This window comes from Papio anubis, chromosome 1, assembly GCF_008728515.1.
Source record: "Papio anubis isolate 15944 chromosome 1, Panubis1.0, whole genome shotgun sequence".
NCBI lineage: Eukaryota > Metazoa > Chordata > Mammalia > Primates > Cercopithecidae > Papio > Papio anubis.
In genome coordinates, this window is record NC_044976.1 from 210,999,137 (window position 1) to 211,020,040 (window position 20,904).

Consider the following 20,904-nt stretch of genomic DNA (forward strand, 5'->3'; position numbering starts at 1 on the left):
TAACTATACGCCTTGGGAATGTTCTTTTTGTAATGAGTCTCCGAGGACTTCTTTGAGCTTCTTGTATTTGCATATCTCAATCTGTAGCAGGGTCAGAAAAGTATTTCCTCAAATTAGTTTCCAAACTTTTTACTTTCTCTTCTCCCTCAAGAATATCAATTATTCTCAGATTTGGCCATTTTACATAATCCCATATTTCTTTGAGGCTTTGTTCATTTCTTTTGATTATATTTTCTTTATTTTTGTTTGATTGGGTTAATCCAAAAGCCTTGTCTTTGGGCTCTGAAATTCTTTCTTCTACTTTGTCTAGTCTATTGTTAAAATGCTCCGCTGCCTTTTGTAATTCTTTGTGTGTCTTCCATTTCTAGAAGTTCTGATTGGTTTTTCTGTAAAATATCTATCTCTTTAGAAAATTTTTCATTCATATTTTGAATGTTTTAAATTTCTTCATGTTGTGTTTGACCTTTCTCTGGCATCTTCTTGAGTAACTTAATAATGTTTTGACATCTTTATCTGGTATTTCAAAGATTTCATCTTGGTGTGGATCTATTGCTGGACAGCCAGTGTGATCTTCTGGGGTTGTTATAGAACCCTGTTTTGTCATATTACTGGAATTATTTTTCTGGTTCCATCTAATTTGGGTAGACTATTTCTTCTAATTATTTTTAAATTTATTTTTTATTCAACTGTGTTTTTCTTTAATTTCCTTTTTACCCTTTAAGGATGTGATTTTAATGGTTATAGTTTATTGTAGCCTAATTCAGCTCTTGCTGCTTTCAGGGTTGAAGAGTCTGTGTGAGTTCCTTGGTTATGGAGAGTCTTTGTTTGATGACTGGCTTTCTCAGATGCTGGTTGTAGTAGCAATGTCCTTGGTGTGCGTACAAGTTCACTTTCTCCTATGGGGTTGGAATGGTAGAGATATTTTGAAGCTCATCTCATTTTCCATGATGTGCACTTTTTTATTTATTTTTTTTTTCCCCAATATTTTATTTACTGGGTTGAATAGTTCAGGTTTCAGGCCAGTAGAGAAGGTGTCCTGGGCAGAAACTATTTATGGCTAAAGCAGGTGGATAAATGCAATATGAAATGGTGGGCAGAGGTCCCAGCCTTGACATAGGTGGTTGGGGGAGCTCTCAGTGAAACACACTGAAGTCTTTTCAGGGGAAAGGGTGAGAGCCACCTCTCCTCCCTTTTTCCTTCTGGCCTCCCCTGCCAGGCCAGCTGGAAAGTGATCCACCTCCCAGATACATCCCTGACCCAGTGTTCTGGCTATTCAGATCAGACAGGCACCTTTTTTCACTGCAGAAATGTTGATATTCCACGTAGAGAAGAGTTGTGACTCTACCTCTTGTGCAAGCCTGAGCCTGAAGGGTGCTCCCTCATGTGGGGCTGCAGTCACCCTGAAGTGTTCCAGAATGGCTGTCTGTAGGACACCCTTACCAAACTTCCATGGGAGAAGCCCATCCCCACTGTGTTTGCAGTGGTGGATGAGGAGGAAAAGAAGTTCTCTTTTCCAAGACTCTTCATGAGCACCAGGGCTGCTTGACTATTGGGTTAGAACTGCAGACTTTTCTTGCTGAGCCCAGCACTGCAAACATGACTCTGATGAAATAAACTTCCCACCAGCAGAAAGATCTGGGACTCCAGGCCTGCTCTCCAGATTCTTTTGTCCCATGGCGTGTTTCGTTGATGTGGTACACTCCTCTTTCCCCTGGGACTAGGAGTCCCTGAGAGGTAGACTACTGTGAATACTGTTGCTCCTCTAGGTCCACCCACACAGTGGGGCTGCCACACTTGAGGCCACCATGGGGAATGTCTGCAAGGGATCCAGTAATGTGACCTGTCTTCCAGCAGTGGGTACCAGTACCAGCTCTGATGGAGGTGGCAGGGGAGTGACACAGACTCTGTGATTTCTTGGCTATAAATAGGCTTAGTGTGTTGGCTATTTCAAATGCAGGTTGTAGGAGTAATTAACTGGTCATGTAGACAGACTTAGGACTTCCTGGTTAGCCAGGGTGGTGCAGATGATGGTGTGTATTAATCCGTTTTCATGCTGCTGATAAAGATATACCCAAGATTGGGTAATTTATAAAGAAATAGAGGTTTGATGGATGCACAGTTTCATGTGGCTGGGGAGGCCTCACAATTATGGTGGAGGGTAAAAGGTACTTCTCACATGGTAGCAGACAAGAGAAGAGTGAGAGCCAAGTGGAAGGGGTTTCCCCTTATAAAACCATCAGCTCTCATGAGACTTACTACCACAAGAACTGTCTGAGGGAAACTGCCCCCATGATTCCATTATCTCCCACCAGGTCCCTCCCACAACGTGTGGGAATTACAGGAGATACAATTCAAGATGAGATTTGGGTGGGGACACAGCCAAACCATATCACGGTGATAGCTGAGGTCACACACAAATTTTCTCCTTCCTGGGTGCAGGTTATTCTACCTGCAGATGCTGTAATGGACTGTGTCAGTTGGCTTCCAGTCAGGTGGTGGTACTTGCAAAAGAGCACCAGCTGTGGTGGTAGCAGTGCGATTTCTGCTTGCTTTTTGTTACCTGGGGGAGGTACTCTGGTTTCTTATGTGATGTGCCCATCACGTAATAAAGCTCCCAAAAGTGTCTGTACTTTGTGTTAAGCTACCAGGGTAGGTGGAGGGGCGAAGCCTGGTCAGGGTTGTGTTGGGCAGGTCCATACAAGCAACACAAGCAGCATTCCCTGTAGGGGCCAGGGGACAGTTCTCTGGCCACTAGGGTAATGATTCAGGGACGAGGACAACTGCCTCTGCTTCACTGAAGAGTTTGCCCAGCATTTAGGGAGTAGCAGGCAGCAGTAAGCTCCACCCAGCTTCCATGCACTTGGCAAGGCAGGCCTTACTTCCACAGTGTTCTGCTAGCAACAGCTAGCTAAGTTCCAGGAAGTCTGCGCTCAGAGCTCAAAACTGTCCTAGGCCATAAGCCTTCCCCTCAGAGACAGCAACTGTGACTTTCAGGCCACTCCCCTCCCAGTCCACCCACAAATCCAGGGCACCCAGCTTCTGCACTCGTGGCTGTGGTACACTTCCCATTCACCCCCTAGTTCCGGCCAAGGGAGTTCATCCCCACTTGAGATTATATCACGGATTTTAGTTGGGAACTTCTCTCAACCTGTGACGGCTGCCTGAGTTAGCTTGCAGACTTCCATGAGGTTCCCAGTGATGTAGTATCAGCAATAACCTCCCTTGGTCTGTACTGGAGACCGGGAATGTCCACAAGTCTCTTCCAGCTGGTGCTCCTGTTTTTATATTCCCCACTGCTCACTAAATCAGTTCCAGTGCTTGGTAGGGTTAACGCCTTCCCCCATGGGCTGGATTGCCAGGTTCCCCAGTGGGGATTTATGTCCTGGAGGCAGGCTCTCACCCTCTCACACTTTGAGGACTTACAATTTTTCACCTGGTTTATAGTATAGATTGCAGCCTACCTCTTCTTTTAAAGGGTCTTATGGTTTCCTTCCATTTTCCTGTTAAGTTCCTGTGTTGCCTCCTGGAAAAAAGTTCATAGTGTGTATCTCTACATATTCTCTACATATATCTCTGCATATCTCTACACCACATCTTATCTTTCCAAGTGGGAGAGGCATGCTAACATTGCCTCCAATTCACTGTCTTAGGGGGAAAACTTTTTTTTTTTTCCTACAACTAATTTTGGATTCAGTTTGCTCTTGCTTTTCTAGCTCTTTAGGGCACAATTGTTAGGTTGTTTATTTGAAGGTTTTCTTTTTTGATGTAGGTATTTATTGCTATGCACTTTAACTTTAGTACTGCTTTGGCTGTATCCCATAGGTTTTGGTATGTTCTGTTTCCATTTTCATTTGTTTCAAGAAATCTTTACATTCCCTCATTGGTCAATTTCTTCATTGACCCAGTGGTCATTCAGGAGCATATTGTTTAATTTCCATGTGTTTGTATAATTTACAAAGTTTCTCTTGTTATTTATTTATAGTTTCATCTCATTGTGGTCAGAAAAGATACTGGATGTGATTTCAGTTTTAAAAATTTTTTTTGAGATTTTTTTTGTGACCTAATATATAATCTATCTTTGAGAATGTTTCATGTGCTAAGGAAAAGAAACTGTATTCTGCCTTTTTTGGATAATATGTTCTGTAAATATGTATTAGGTCCATTTCTTATAGACTGTTTCTTTATTTTATGTCTTGATGATCTGTCCAAAGGTGAAACTGGGGTGTTGAGGTACCCAGCTATTATTGTATTGGGGTCTATCACTCTCTTTAGTTCTAATAATATTTGCTTTCTATATCTGGGTGCTCGTATGTTGGATGCATAGATATTCACAATTATATTCTCTTATTGAATTGAACTTTTTGTCATTATATAATGACCTCGTTTGTTTGTTTTTAGAGTTTTTGTCTTGAAATCCATTTTATCTCATATAAGCATAGCAACTCCTGCTCTTTTATGATTTCCATTTTCTTGGAATATCTTTTTCCATCCCTTTATTTTCAGTCGATGTGTGTCTTTATAGGTGATGTGAATTTCTTGTAGGCAGAATATAGTTGAGTCTTATCTCTTTGCACATTCAACTGCTGTATGTATTTTGATTAGGGAATTTCTTCCATTTAGTTTCAGAATTATTAATGATAGGTATGGACTGACTACTGCCCTGCTGTTATTTCTTTTCTGCTTGTTTTGTTGGTCCTCTTCTTCCTTCCTTCCTTCTTATTTTTCTTTGTGTAAAAGTGATATTCTCTGGTAGTATGTTTTCAGTTTTTGCTTATTATTTTTTGTGCATTTACCATAGGTTTTTGTTTTGTGGTTACCATGAGGCTTGCAAATAACATCTTACAACCAAGTATTTTAAACTGATGACAACTTAACCCTGATTAGAAAAGAAGAAAAAAAAAAAAGAAAAGAAAAGAAAAGACAAAGAGAAAACTAAACAACTCTACACTTTAATTCCATCCCCCTGGCATTTTGAGGTTTTGTTGTCTCTATATTTATCTTTTCATACTATCTCTAAAAAGTTCTTGTAATTATTATTTTTGATACATGTGTCTTTTGGTCTTTCTACTAAAGATACATACATACTGCGGTTACAGTGTTAGGAGTATATTGTATTGGTCTGTATACTTACTATTACCAGTGACTAGGTCTCTCTTTCTACTAAAGATACATACATACCAAGTGTTACAGTGTTAGAGAGTATATTGTATTTGTCTGTATACTCCACCATTACCAGTGAATTAGGTCTCTTCTACTAAAGATACATACATACCAAGTACACAGTGTTAGAAGTATTGTATTTGTCTGTATACTCACTATTACCAGTGAATTGTAGGTCTTCTACTCAAAGATACATACATACCGTGTTTTTCACAGAAAGTGTTAGGAGTATATTGTACTGGTCTGTATACTTACCATTACCAGTGAATTAGGTCTTTCACTAAAGATACATACATACCATGTTACATGTTAGGAGTATATTGTATTTTATTCGTATACTCTACTATTACCAGTGAATTAGGTCTTTCTACTAAAGATACATACATACCAAGTGTTACAGTGTTAGAGTATAATAGTATTTGTCTGTATAATTTACTATTACCATGAATTAGGTCTCTTTCTACTAAAGATACCATGTTACAGTGTTAGGAGTATATTGTATTTGTCTGGATAATTACTCATTACCAGTGAATTAGGTCTTCTACTAAAGATACATACATACCGCGTTACAGTGTTAGGAGTATATTGTATTGGTCTGTATACTTACTACTAAAAGTGAATTGTAGGGTCTCTTCTACTAAAGATACATACATACTCAAGTGTTACAGTATAGAGTATACTGTATTGGTCTGTATACTCCTTACTATTACCAGTGAATTAGGTCTCTTTCTACTAAAGATACATACATAACAAGTGTTACAGTGTTAGAGTATATTGTATTTGTCTGTATAATTTACTATTACCAGTGAATAGGTCTTCTACTAAAGATACATACATATCATGGGTTACAGTGTTAGAGTATATTACTTGTCTGATACTCACTATTACCAGTGAATTGTGGTCTTTCTACTAAAGATACATACATACCATGTCATGTTAGAGTATATTGTAATTGGTCTGTATAATTTACTATTACCAGTGAATTAGGTCTTTCTACTAAAGATACATACATACCAAGTGTTACAGTGTTAGAGCATATTGTATTGGTCTCAGTACTTACTATATTACCAGTGAATTCAGGGTCTCTTCTACTAAAGATACATACATACCGCTGTTACAGTGTTAGGAGTATATTGTATTTGTCTGTATAATTACTACCAGTGAATTAGGTCTTTCTACTAAAGATACACATACAATACATCATGTTACAGTGTTAGGAGTATATTGTATTTGTCTGGATACTCACTATTACCAGTGAATTAGGGTCTTTCACTAAAGATACATCATCAAGCGGTTACAGTGTTAGAGTATATTGTATTTGTCTGTATACTTACTATTACCAGTGAATTAGGTCTTTCTACTAAAGATACATACATACCAAGTGTTACAAAGTGTTAGGAGTATATTGTATTTGTTCAGCACACATTACCAGTGAATTAGGTCTTCTACTAAAGATACATACATAATGTGTTACAGTGTTATATATTGTAATTTTGTCTGTATACTTAACACAATTAAAGTGAATTCAGGTCTTCTACTCAAAGATACATACATACTGCAGCCATATGTTAGAGTATATTGTATTTGTTCATACCTACCACACCAGTGAATTAGGTCTTTCTACTAAAGATACACACATACCAAGTGTTACAGTGTTAGAGCATATTGCATTTGTCTGGATAATTACACTACATACCAGTGAATTGAATCTTCTACTAAAGATACATACATAATCAAGGTTACAGTGTTAGAGTATATTGTATTGGTCTGTATACTTACTATTACCAGTGAATTAGGTCTTTCTACTAAAGATACATACATACTGTTACAGTGTTAGGAGTATATTGCATTTGTTCATACTTGCTTCACATCAGTGAATTAGGTCTTTCTACTAAAGATACATACATACTGCGGTTACAGTGTTAGGAGTATATTGTATTGGTCTGTATACTTACTATTACCAGTGAATTAGGTCTTTCTACTAAAGATACATACATACTGCGGTTACAGTGTTAGGAGTATATTGTATTTGTCTGTATACTCACTATTACCAGTGAATTAGGTCTTTCTACTAAAGATACATACATACTGCGGTTACAGTGTTAGGAGTATATTGTATTTGTCTGTATACTTACTATTACCGGTGAATTAGATACCTTCAGGTGATTTTTTTCTCATTTGTTAACATCCTTTTCTTTCATATTGAAGATCTCCCTTGCGTATTTTTTGTAAGACGGATCTGGTGTTGATGAAATCTCTCACCTTTGTTTGTCTGTGAAAGTATTTCTCCTTCATGTCTGTAGAATAATTTTGCTGCATACAATATTCTAAATTGGAAGCTTTTATTCCTTTAGCAATTTGAATATGCCAATCCGTTCTCTTTTGTCCTATAAGGTTTCTGCTGCAAAGTCTGCTGCCAGACATATTGGAGCTCCTTTTGGTTATTTGCTTATATTCACTAGTTGCTTTCAGGATCCTTTCTTCATCCTCGACCTTTGAGAGTTTCATTAATATGTGCCTTGATGTAGCCTTATTTGGCTTGAATCTGTTTAGTGTTCTATGATCTTCTTGTACCTGGATATTCATATCTTTCTCTAGGTTTGGGAAGTTTTCATTATTATTTCTTCGAATAAACTTTCTACCATGATGTCTCTCTCTAAACATGTTCTCTTTAAGGCCAACAATATTAGATTTGCCCTTGTCAGTCTATTTCCTGGATCTTACATGTATGCTTAATTTTTTTTATTCTTATTGTTTCCCTCTGACTGTATTTTTATATGGACTGTCTTCCAGCTCACTAATTTTTTCTTCTGTTTGGTCAATTCTGCTATTGAGAGACTCTGATGCATTTTTCAATTGAATTTTTCAGCTCCAAAATGTCTACTTGATTTTTAAAAATTATTTCAATCTCTTTGTTAAATTTATCTGATACAATTCTGAATTCCTTCTCTGTATTATCTTGATGTTTGTTGAACTTCTGCAAGACAAGTATTTTGAATTCTCTATTTGAAAGGTCATGTATCTTTGTCACTCCAGGACTGGTCACTGGTGCCTTATTTAGTTCGTTTGGTAAGGCCATGTTCCTTGGATGTTCTTGATGCTTGTGGATGTTTGTTGATGTCTGGGCTTTGAAGAGTTAGGTGTCTATTTTGTCTATTTTGTCTTCACAGTCTGGGCTTGTTTGTGCCTGTCCTTCTTGAGATAGCTTTCCAGGTATTCCAAGGGGAATGAGCGTTGTGATCTAAGCTTGTGGTCACTGCAGCTGTATCAGTACTAGGAGGTGCCCTAAGCCCAGGAATGTTACAACTCTTGCCAAGTCATAGAGGCACAATGATGCTTCTAGATGAAACATTGCCGTAAAGGGAGAATTCCTTGGGTTACTAGGCAAAGTATCTCAGTCTCTTCTCTTTTGTTCCTTGAACCACAAGAAGTTTTTCTCCCCATGCTGGGCTGCCTGGAGTTGGGGGAGGAGTGACACAAGCACTCCTGTGGCCACCACAGCTGGCACTGTGCTGGGTCATACCTGAAGCTAGCACAGTACTGTGTCTTGCCTAATGCTCACGGTGACTACTGCCTGGCTACCACTGATGGTTATTCAAGGCCCAAGGGCTCGTTAGTTAGCGGGTGGTGAACCCTGCCAGGACTCAGTCATTGCCTTCAAGGAAGAAAATTCCCTTCTGGCCCAGGGTGGGACTAGAAATGCCATCCAGGAGCTCAGGCCTGGAATCAGGGACTTCAGGAATCTAGTTGGTGCTTTATTTTATTGTGGCTTAGATGGTACCTAAGCAGTAAGACAAAGACCTCCATATTTTTCTTCTCCTTTCCCCAAGTGAAGGGAGTTTTTCCCCAAGCTGCACTGCCTGGAGTTGAAGAAAGGGGCCCCATGTTCTTTAAATCATCTCTAGATTACTCATAATACCAACACCTAATACAATAGAAATGCCGTGTGTATAACCGTTATACTGTATTCAATACCTAATACAATAGAAATGCCGTGTGTACAACCGTCATACTGTATTCAATACCTAATACAATAGAAATGCTGTGTGTATAATCGTCATACTGTATTCAATACCTAATACAATAGAAATGCCGTGTGTATAACCATTATACTGTATTCAATACCTAATACAATAGAAATGCTGTGTGTATAACCGTTATACTGTATTCAACACCTAATACAATAGAAATGCTGTGTGTATAATCATCATACTGTATTCAATACCTAATACAATAGAAATGCCGTGTGTACAACCGTCATACTGTATTCAATACCTAATACAATAGAAATGCTGTGTGTACAACCGTTATACTGTATTCAGCACCTAATACAATAGAAATGCTGTGTGTATAATCATCATACTGTATTCAATACCTAATACAATAGAAATGCTGTGTGTACAACCGTTATACTGTATTCAATACCTAATACAATAGAAATGCTGTGTGTATAACCGTTATACTGTATTCAACACCTAATACAATAGAAATGCTGTGTGTATAATCATCATACTGTATTCAATACCTAATACAATAGAAATGCTGTGTGTATAATCGTCATACTGTATTCAATACCTAATACAATAGAAATGCCGTGTGTATAACCATTATACTGTATTCAAGACCTAATACAATAGAAATGCCGTGTGTACAACCATTATACTGTATTCAATACCTAATACAATAGAAATGCTGTGTGTATAATCGTCATACTGTATTCAATACCTAATACAATAGAAATGCCATGTATATAACCAAATGCCATGTATATAACCATTATACTGTATTTTTATTTGTATTCTTTTTATTGTTACATTATTTTTATTTTTATTTTTTGAATATTTCCAATCCAGACTTGATAGAATCCATATATCCAGAACTTGGGTATATGCGGCTGACCATATAGTATTCTGTTCAGTTAGAGAAAAAATGTACCAGTAGCTCAAAATTTGGAAACTTGGCTATCAGCAATTCAAGACTTAATGTAAAAAATTTTTTTTTCTAGGTACTATGTATAAATATGTAACATTAGCCTCAAAGAAAGAAAATAATCCAAAATTATCTTTCTTTTATTTATTTACTTATTTTTTCTTTTTTTAATTATACTTTAAGTTCGAGGGTACATGTGCACAACGTGCAGGTTTGTTACATGTGTATACATGTGCCGTGTTGGTTCGCTGCACCCATAACTCATCATTTACATTAGATATTTCTCCTAATACTATCCCTCCCCCAGCCCCCCACACCCTGACAGGCCCTGGTGTGTTATGTTCCCCACCCTGTGTCCAAGTGTTCTCATTGTTCAGTTCCCACCTATGAGTGAGAACATGCGGTGTTTGATTTTCTGACCTTGCAACTCATCATCACTGGCCATCAGAGAAATGCACATCAAAACCACAGTGAGATACCATCTCACACCAGTTAGAAAAGCGATCGTTGGGGGAAGGGGGAGGGATAGCATTAGGAGATATACCTAACGTAAATGACGAGTTAATGGGTGCAGCACACCAACATGGCAAATGTATACATATGTAACAAACCTGCACGTTGTGCACATGTACCCTAGAACTTAAAGTATAATAATAAAAAAAAAACCCTAAAAAAAAAAAAGAAACGCGATCATTAAAAAAACAACAGGAGGCCAGGCGCGGTGGCTCACGCCTGTAATCCCAGCACTTTGGGAGGCCGAGGCGGGCGGATCACGAGATCAGGAGATCGAGACCATCCTGGCTAACACGGTGAAACCCCGTCTCTACTAAAAATACAAAAAAAATAGCCGGGCGTGGTGGCGGGCGCCTGTAGTCCCAGCTACTTGGGAGGCTGAGGCAGGAGAATGGCGTGAACCTGGGAGGCAGAACTTGCAGTGAGCCGAGATTGCGCCACTGCACTCCAGCCTGGGGAACAGAGCGAGACTCCATCTCAAAAAAAAAAAAAAAAAAAAAAAAAAAACAGGTGCTGGAAAGAATGTGGAGAAATAGGAACACTTTTACACTGTTGGTGGGACTGTAAACTAGTTCAACCATTGTGGAAGACAGTGTGGCGATTCCTCAAGGATCTCTTTCTTTTCTACTTTTTCTTTCCAAAGGAAAGGGAAACCTGAGTGACAAGGTTAAGTAAAACTATGAGCTGATTAGATGTTGGACACTACTGCCTTCACGGAAATTTTACTATTTTGGCGAGAAAAAGAATTCAGAAAAGAAATAGTGTTTAAAAGTTGAACATTCATTTCAATGAATCCTAAACTAATTTGTGTGTGTGTGTGTGTGTGTGTATATGTGTGTGTATGTGCTAATAGCTTCATAATCATTAATCATATATTATTTTGGTTATTGGCATATATTCCAAGTAAAAATAGCTTGTGAATCTAATCAATTATATTTTCCACAAAGCAGCGGTAAACATTTTGTTTTATAAAAACATAAGAAGACATTAATTGTAGCACAGTGGATAAGTGCCTCGGAGGCATTAGAACACTTGGTTTTAAATCTTGGCCCCAGAATTTACTGCAAATATATTCTTGCGCAATTTACTTACCTTATCTTTACTTCCTTATCTATAAAATTGAAATTTTAGGCTGGGCGCGGTGGCTCATGCCTGTAATTCCAGCACTTTGAGAGACTGAGGCAGGTGGATCACTTGAGGTCAGAAGGTTGAGACCAGCCTGGTCAACATGGCAAAACCCGGTCTCTATTAAAAATACAAAAAAATTAGCCACGTGTGGTGGCAGGTGCCTGTAGTCCCAACTACTTGGGAGGCTGAGGCAGGAGAATCGCTTGAACTTGGCAGGTGGAGGTTGCAGTGAGCCGAGATCGTGCTACTGCACTCCTGCCTGGGCGACAGATCAAGACTGCATTTCAAAATAAATTTTAAAAAATCAATAATTAAATTTAATTAAATTGGAATTTTAATAGTGTCTACTTCAGAGAGTTGTGAAGAGTAAATGAATTAACTTAAACAAAAGAATATAAAACTGTTATCTCAGCCCTATATGGTATCTCTCACTTCTATAGTATTGAGACTATATAATTGATTTGACAAATAAATCTGCTTGTTTCAGATGTAATCTTTATAATTGATGTGAAAAATATTTTATTTAAAAAATATCTTTAGGCCAGGCACAGTGGCTTATGCCTGTAATCCCAGCACTTTGGGAGGCCAAGATGGGCAGATCACTTGAGGTCAAGAGTTCGAGACCAGTCTGGCCAATGTGGTGAAACGCCATCTCTATAAAAATACAAAAATTAGCTGGACATGGTGGCGCATGCCTGTAATCCTGGCTACTTGGGAGGCTGAGGAAGGAGAATCATTTGAACCTAACAGGTGGAGATTGAAGTGAGCCGAGATTGCGCCACTGCCCTTCGGCCTCAACAACAGAGCAAGACTCCATCTAAAATAATAATAAAAAAGAACAGAAAAAGAACAAAAAGAAAAAAAAATCTTTATACTACCTTTAAAGCTGTAGCTTGAATTCCTAGGAAGCAGGAAACATTGTTTTCAATTCTCTATCCTCTCTGTATTTAGCATAGTACATTACTAATTTTGTGGACTTCTTAATATTGCTTTAATCTTGAGTTATAGGAACTAAATTAGTATGTAAGCAGTTTTATCCTATCATTAAATTGCTCTAAATGTGAATCTTAAAGACTTGAATAGTTTAAGTATAATTTTAAAACTTATGGTAGAGCAATATAATGATTTCTTCTTCTCAAAGAAGTAATGGAATCTATCAAAATTAAAACAGTAATGTAAAATCTTGGTCGAATTTCAAATTGCTATATCATATATATGTAAATTGGACAAAGATAACACAAGCATGAAGTCTATTTTTTTTTTCTTTTTTCTTTTTTCTTTTTTTTTTTTTAGACAGGGTCTCACTCTGTCACCCAGGCTGGAGTGCAGTGGAGCGATCTCAGCTCACTGCAACCTCCATCTCCCAGGTTCAAGTGATCCTCTCACCTTAGCCTCCCGAGTAGCTGGTACCACAGCCACACACCACCACACCCAGCTATTTTTTTGTATTTTTAGTAGATACAGGGTCTCCTGATCTTGCCCAGACTGATCTCAAACTCCTGAGCTCAAGCGATCTGCTCACCTCGGCCTCCCAAAGTACTGGGATTACAGGTGTGAGCCATCACGCCCAGGCCCAGTGGTCATTTTTAACCATAATTCAATATCATGTGACAACTCAACTGCTATGTACTAGTTGAGGATAAACAGTCTATGAATTATCTTCACCAGTGGAAGGTCTGTTCAAAATCAGTAATAAGGGTTTTTAAAAATTATTATTTCTAGTTTCTTATTTCCCATTTGTTTTCTTGTTTCAGGGCTTTGAAGACTGCTTGGTATTTGATGAGTTAATGGATAAATTCAATAATGACCTCAGTAAGTAAGGTCAATTTCTCGACTGGATGTGGACTAGCTCTTCTGACTAATGTTGGACTTATTTCTGATCCTCAGTGATCACAGACCTCTGATGTATAATGTAAATTCTCTCCCCGGGATTACGTATTGTTCTACTAACAGTCTATGCCACCGTTCTCCCGTAGCAACAACTAGCACCCAGAAAAAGAAACATAGTTTCCTTTGAAGTTTCTATGTGGAGGTCCACAAAGTGATTCATTCAAAGATAAAAGCTCAAAGTACCCATGCTTGGCAGAGATACGCTGCTTTCTCTCCCTTGTCAGCCTAGGTAACACCCTCTGCCTGCATCTCCTAGCAGCAGTCCCAACGTTTTGGCACCAGGGATGGGTTTCATGGAAGACAATGTTTCCACAGACGGGGGCATTGGGGGAGATGGTTTCGGGATGAAACTGTTCCAGCTCTGATCATCAGGCATTAGTCAGATTCTCATAAGGAGCGTGCAAGCTAGATGCCTGGCCTGTGCACTTCACAACAGGGTTCACGCTCCTATGAGAAACTAATGCCACTGCTGATCTGACAGGAGGCGGAGCTCAGGCGGGAATGCGGTCTCACCTGCCACTCACCTCCTGCTGTGCGCCCGGTTCCTAACAGGCCATGGACAGAGGGCTGGGGACATTTACCCTACAACACATCCTCAGAAACATTCTTAGAAGCTCCAGGGTTTTTTGCCCTGTCAAAATTGCATCTAACTCTTTTTTTTTTTTTGAGACGGAGTTCTGCTCGTTACCCAGGCTGGAGTGCAATGGCGATCTCAGCTCACTGCAACCTCCACCTCCTGGGTTCAAGCAATTCTCCTGCCTCAGCCTCCCGAGTAGCTGGGGTTACAGACATGCGCCCCCACACCCGGCTAATTGTTTGTATTTTTAATAGAGACGGGGTTTCTCCATGTAGGTCAGGTTGGTCTCCAACTCCCGACCTCAGGTGATCCTCCCGCCTCGGCCTCCCAAAGTGCAGTGATTACAGGCGTGAGCCACCATGCTGGGTCATGCATCTGATACTTTCATTTGCCTTCTGATTAAAATCGATTCAGCCAATACATTAATTTTACAGATAATGAACTTTTAAGTATTTATATGTAATTCTGGAAGTAATTTAAATTAAATGTGTCCAATTATATATATTATGTATATAGTATAAATACATAATATGCCTGATGTGCCTGGGTCTGAAGAGATTATAGCATTCCATGTCAAATTTCTTCTTTATTTTTTTTTTTGGAGACGAAGTCACTCCATTGCCCAGGCTGAAGTTCAGTGGCCGCAATCTTGGCTCACTGCAACTTCTGCCTCCTGGGTTGAAGCAATTCTCCTGCCTCAGCCTCCAGATTAGCTGGGATTACAGGCATACACCACCACACCCGGCTAATTTTTGTATTTTTAGTAGAGATGGGGTTTCGTCATGTTGGCCTGGCTGGTCTCAAACTCCTGATCTCAAGCGATCCACCCACCTCGGCCTCCCAAAGTGCTGGGATTATAGGCGTGAGCCACCGTGCCTGGCATCAATTCCTTTATGATTTTTTTTTTTCATTATTTTTCAGTCGTCTCTGTCAAACGCTCAGGAGCCAGAGGCCTTTGTTCCGTCTTTTCCTTCCTAGCCCTCGTGTGACTGATTTGCACATGACCACGGAGGTGGCTGGAGGGCTTGTATATTACATATATAAAACAAGGTGCAAACAACAGCCTGAGAACTGGATAACCTTTTCCTGCTTCCCAGCGTCATGTGCTTTCAAAAGCCACCTCTGATTTTACACTTGCTTCAGGTAAAGGATAGACTAGAGGACTGACCTTAAATTACACCCAGTTTCAAGTCCTGACTTGCCAACTTATTAACTGTGTGATCTTGAGCACATCACTTCATCTTTCTAAAGCCTCCGTTCTTTTTCATCTGTAAAGTGGAGATAATGCTCTCAACTTCAGAGTTGTAAAGATTGAATAATTCCTATAAAGTTTTAAAAAGGAAAAAAAAAGCCTGTTATAAAGTAAGTTCAGAGTAAATGTTTGCTGTGGTGTTTTAGGAAGTCCAAGGACACTGATGCCTGGGTCTGAAGAGATTATAGAGTTCCAGGACAAATTTTCTCATCTTTTTTTTTTTTTTGGTTATTTCCCCGTCATGTTTCTCAGATGCTCAGGAGCCAGAGATATTTTGTTTCCTCCTTTCCTAGCACTCGTGTGTCTGGTTTACACATGACGTTGGAGGTGGATAGAGGGTTTATGCATAAAAACACACTGTCAACGCTGGTTTGGGGCACTAGAGAACAAAGATAAAACAATAGTATAGATTAACTTTGTTGTAATTTTTATTTAATCACGACAGGAAATGTTCTATGTGTATTATCAATAGTCATAGATTGTTGGTTATACAGAATGGTTATTTATAGTTTAAAAAAAATAGCAAGAGCATTGGTGGTGAACACACTGTTGAATTTGACCTGTGAAGAGTTCAGCACATTTTTATAGAAGGTTTTAGAAAGATGTATTATTTAACTTCCAGGTTTGTGTCTTCCTGCGTTCTCAAGATTGAGAATCCCAGATAGTCATGCAATTTCAGACCTATCCATGTACAATTACATAGAGGTGAGTGAGAAGGTTTGGTTTTATTCCATGAGACAGTTCACTGATATTCTAACAAATGTTCTTTTCTTTTTCTTTGCTTCAGCCTCCATCTCATGCATGCTATATAAGAATACCTACAGATAAGAACACACACACACACACACACACACACACACACACACACACACACAGCATTCCTTAGACTTGGGTGGATTGTGACTCTGTGGCCAGTGACAATGACCCACACACACTATCTCTATCTACACTTTAAGGACATTTAGGAGGTAACAAAACCTCTGATAATTCACATGCTTTTATCTTAGATATTTAGTAATATGTTAATTTAATGAAAGGACAACTTTCAGATGTGTTAACATATTTAGAAAATCTAAGAAATGTTGAATGGCCTTTTCACTCATAACATTATAACTTACATATTTAGAGTAGCATTGATTATCCTTTGGAACCTTATGTACTAGAAAGAAAATGTATAATACCAAAAAGAAATTCATGTTCAGGAAGATTAGTACTTTGAAGAAAAACACATTAATTCCATTTTGAACCACTCATACGAAAAGTTCACAATAAGTGATTGTGATTATAGTTTTAAAATAATAAAATGAAAGGATTTACAAGATAAATTTAAAGCAGAGTGACCAGCTATTTTCCATCTCTCCTGAAGATAGAAAGAAACTGGACTTCAGCTTGAGCAAAATTGCATCAGATGTGGTAGAGGACGTCCTACAAGATATTGGAGGATTTATTGATGTATCTTGTCCCATCCTTTAAAAACAGGATGGCTATGACACAGTATCTGTCCTAAAAAAAAGAGTAGGTCCAGACAAACATAGCTTTAAACAATCTCTCTTTGCCATAAACAATATTACAAACCAATCAGGAAGCAACAGAAAATTAGACAAACCTGGCCGGGCGCGGTGGCTCAAGCCTGTAATCCCAGGACTTTGGGAGGCCGAGACGGGCGGATCACGAGGTCAGGAGATCGAGACCATCCTGGCGAACACGGTGAAACCCCGTCTCTACTAAAAAATACAAAGAAACTAGGTGGACGAGGTGGCGGGCGCCCGTAGTCCCAGCTATTCCGGAGGCTGAGACAGGAGAATGGCATAAACCTGGGAGGCGGAGCTTGCAGTGAGCTGAGATCACGCCACTGCACTCCAGCCTGGGCGACAGAGCGAGACTCCGTCTCAAAAAAAAAAAAAAGAAAAGAAAATTAGACAAACCTTTGAGCTCACAGATTACCTGCAGATCTGGTTAAACAAACCCTCTACTGAAATAGACTTCCTATATTGACTCCTGAGCAAAATAAACTTCCCTAGCAGGCTTCATGTATTTGCCATACATTTTCAAGGCAATGTCCTATATGACCGACATTTACTAAAATGGATTGGGAATAACATTACGGAAACAAAAAATTATTTGACTACTTTGTGTTTGGCATTGCGATGAGTGGGAATGAAGAATAATACTAAGTCACAGTAAGAAATGAATGTGTTCGTTCAAAAGCATTCTTTAAGACTCTCATTATTGCAGATGCGAGCACATGTCAACTCAAGCTGGTTCATTTTTCAGAAGAATATGGGGAGATTTCTTCATGCTATTATGCCATCGACCTTCATCCCTCTCTATACCATGGTAAGGTCTGGACTGAAGACTTTTCCTCATTTTAATTTTCTGTTTAGCTGTTAATGGAATATACAAGAATACTTTTTAAACTTTCCTGCAGGTCTCTTTTTCCAGAATAAGATACCATGAGGCTGTGCAGCGTTGGCATTGGCAAAAAAAGGTTGGAACAGATTACATTTTATGAATTTTTTAATGTGATGTGTTAAAATGTCATAGTATTATGATTATGTTTGTTTCAGACAAATACGGAAATAATGGGACACCAACTGTTTGCCTTCCAAACAGAAACTGCCCTGAATGCAGAGAGGGAAGAGTGCTTACTGAACAACATTACAAGGAGGTGGCAAAGAAAGAGAGCTTTTGAAGGGAAGAGTCTCAGGAAAGAAGCTGATGCTAATATTTCTCAACTTTTTACTTTATTTTAGCAAGATGTACTGTTCTTGATTTTTGCTTCGTGCAATATTCTTATGAGTTTAATTTGTAAAGTTGGACAGAACTGAATCACTTTTAAAACACCTATTCCAATGGAATGCTATAATACATTCATTTTGGGCAGTTGGCCTAGAGATGCCATTAAATGGAATTCTGATTCCCTAGTCTTCCACTTTGGGGATTTTACAACGTCATTTATTCAACAGACAGTTTCATTTAGTACACAGCACTGAGCTGTCGTGGTGATGAACATGACCAGTTCACACCTTTCACCAAGCTCAGAGGCTAGTGGGGGATAGAGACAGTTGCACTGGAGAGGGATACACTGCCCCCGAGGAGGACAGGAGGGGCCAGGACGGGGGAAGGCGGAAGACACATGAGAAACATAGTCCAGTGGAGCTGGAAGGCGGCACTAGCGTGTGAGAATGGTCAGAGGGTGGAGGCAGGGCTTTAAACACCTGGAATATTATCTTGAGAGAAACAGGGAGCCCAGGGAGGCCAACAGCCTCAGGTCTGAATTTTAGAAAGATGTCTATATGGAGAATGGATTGGAAGAAATCAAGATGTATCTAAACAAGATGAATAAAATAGGGCCCCCACCCTTCAGGAGCTGAAAGTCTAAAAGGGGAAAAGATGCCAGCAGGCAGTTAGGATGCAGGACACTAAGTGCGGGGAGAGAAATAGGCCAGGATGCCGTGGGGAAGCACCTGACTCAGGCTGGAAAGAGTCTCAGGCCACTGTTTACAGCTAGTGTTTAGTCTCCATGTGAGTCTTAGTCACAGAGGCCACCAGGCCACCACTCTTCTCCTGGAGACTTTTGGGAAGCTTCTGAGAAGGAATGAATGATGTGTGGCTCCAGCACAGTGGTACTCTTCTTAGAATTCACAGCTCTTTTTCTAAACTGCACAAGTTTTTTAATGACTGGACAAAAGCTGACTGCTAAATTTTTTTCATACAGAAGACCTTGATTCATGAGTTTCTTGGGAGAGAGGGAGAAGGGAGGCTCCCAATCCTTGACTTTATCTTGATCTTATCGATTCCTGACCTGGTGGTCATGCAATTAAATTGTTGTTTCAGGTTAAAGAACAAAGAGGACATTGTTTACCCCTTTGTTGTTAAAAAAAATGAAGTCTATTTTCAGATTTGAATCTCTGGACAAATGAAATGAGAGTTCTTGCTGTCTTACAGGTGATATACAAAGGACTCCTTTTCTTGGGATCACTGATAGCCATCAGCAGTACCTACCTACTTATGCACTACGTGTCACCACGACCTTTCCACTACTTCAGAAGACCATGGAACTGAATAGCTCACTTCTGGAATACAAAACATGTTTCCCTACAAAGGCCATGGACTTCCTAGAACAAATTTATCTCATTAGCAGGTGATAGAAAGGTTTTGAGGTTACAACTGCTTGATTTCTCTGTGACCAAAATTAAGCACGAAAAGTTTCCATTGCCATATTTTATTCACTAATGGAAGATAGTGATCTGCTTATAATTAAACTGAATGTAGTATATCTCTGTGTGTTAATTGCAATTACTCGGGGTGGGGGACATTTTAAAAGTTGAAACATGCAACTTCCTCTACATTATACACACTCAGGTTGAGTCATTCTAACTATAAAAGTGCAATGACTAAGATCTTTCGCTTCTCAGAAAGTAAGGCCCAAGATGCCTCAGGGAAGACCGTAATCATGCCTTTTCTTTAAAAGACACAATAGGACTCACAATAGCATTGCCTCAACACCTGGGACTAAAAATCACAACTTGCCTAGCATGTTAACTGCACTTTTCATTACCTGAATGGAACTTACCTAACCACAGGGCTCAGATGTACCAGATAAAACCAGAAATGTAAATAATGAATTCAGGGGAGTTCCAGAGACTTACAAAATGAACTCATTTTATTTTCCCAGCTTCAAATACAAGTCTTACCGTCTGTTTATCTATCATCTATCATCTAATCTGTCTATCTCTATTTATTTATGTATTTAGAGATCAGGTCTCACTCTGTCGTCCAGGCTGGAGTGCAGTGGCATGGTCTTGCTTCACTGCAACCTCTGCCTCCTGGGCTCAAGCAATCATCCCACTTCAGCCTCCCAAATAGCTGGGGCTACCAGGCTCAGCTAATTTTTTGGTATTTTTCAGTAGAGACCGGGTCTTGCCATGCTGCCCAGGCCAGTCTCAAACTCCTGGCCTCATGTGATCTGCCCACCTCAGCCTCCCAAAGTGCAGGGATTAGAGGTGTGAGCCACCACTGCCAGCCCAGAGTTACCCTCTAAAGATAAGAAGAAGGCTATTAATATCATACTAAGCAAAGGACAGGAAAGGGTTTTATTCATAAATTAAATGTCTACATACGCAAAAGTGGAAAGGAAACAAGGGGAGACAACTTTTATAGAAATACAAAGCCATTATTTTATTCAATTTCAGACCCTCAGAAGCAATTTACTAATGACTCTTGGACTACATACTGCAGCAGAACCAGCAATACACTTGATTTTTAAAAGCACATTTAGTGAAAACATTTTCTTTGGTTCATCCTTCTTTAACAGGCTGCTGAGTCACTGAGAAGTCCTTCAAACATGATTATGAAGATGAAACACTAGAGTCATATAAGCAATAAAAAGTGGGCAATGGGCCGGGCGCAGTGGCTCAAGCCTGTAATCCCAGCACTTTGGGAGGCCGAGACG

General features: G+C 39.3%; 1 protein-coding gene across 8 annotated transcripts in view; it reads left to right on the forward strand.

Annotated features, from left to right (window-relative positions):
* Window positions 1-19,728, forward strand: part of KMO (kynurenine 3-monooxygenase) — a 61,645-nt gene extending 41,917 nt beyond the window's left edge. For 3 of the 8 annotated variants that reach the window (XM_031659885.1, XM_031659887.1, XM_031659864.1), the window contains 5 exons: window positions 13,485-13,542; window positions 16,072-16,154; window positions 17,685-17,786; window positions 17,878-17,936; window positions 19,396-19,728. In XM_031659885.1, the coding sequence (XP_031515745.1) occupies window positions 13,485-13,542; window positions 16,072-16,154; window positions 17,685-17,786; window positions 17,878-17,936; window positions 19,396-19,597 (504 nt within the window). In that variant the 3' untranslated portion in view covers window positions 19,598-19,728. Of the gene's footprint in view, window positions 1-13,484; window positions 13,543-16,071; window positions 16,155-17,684; window positions 17,787-17,877; window positions 17,938-18,016 lie in introns of all 8 variants that reach the window. The other 5 variants (XM_031659868.1, XM_031659880.1, XM_031659874.1 and 2 more) reach the window with 5 other exon arrangements.
* The last annotated feature ends 1,176 nt before the right edge of the window (window positions 19,729-20,904 follow it).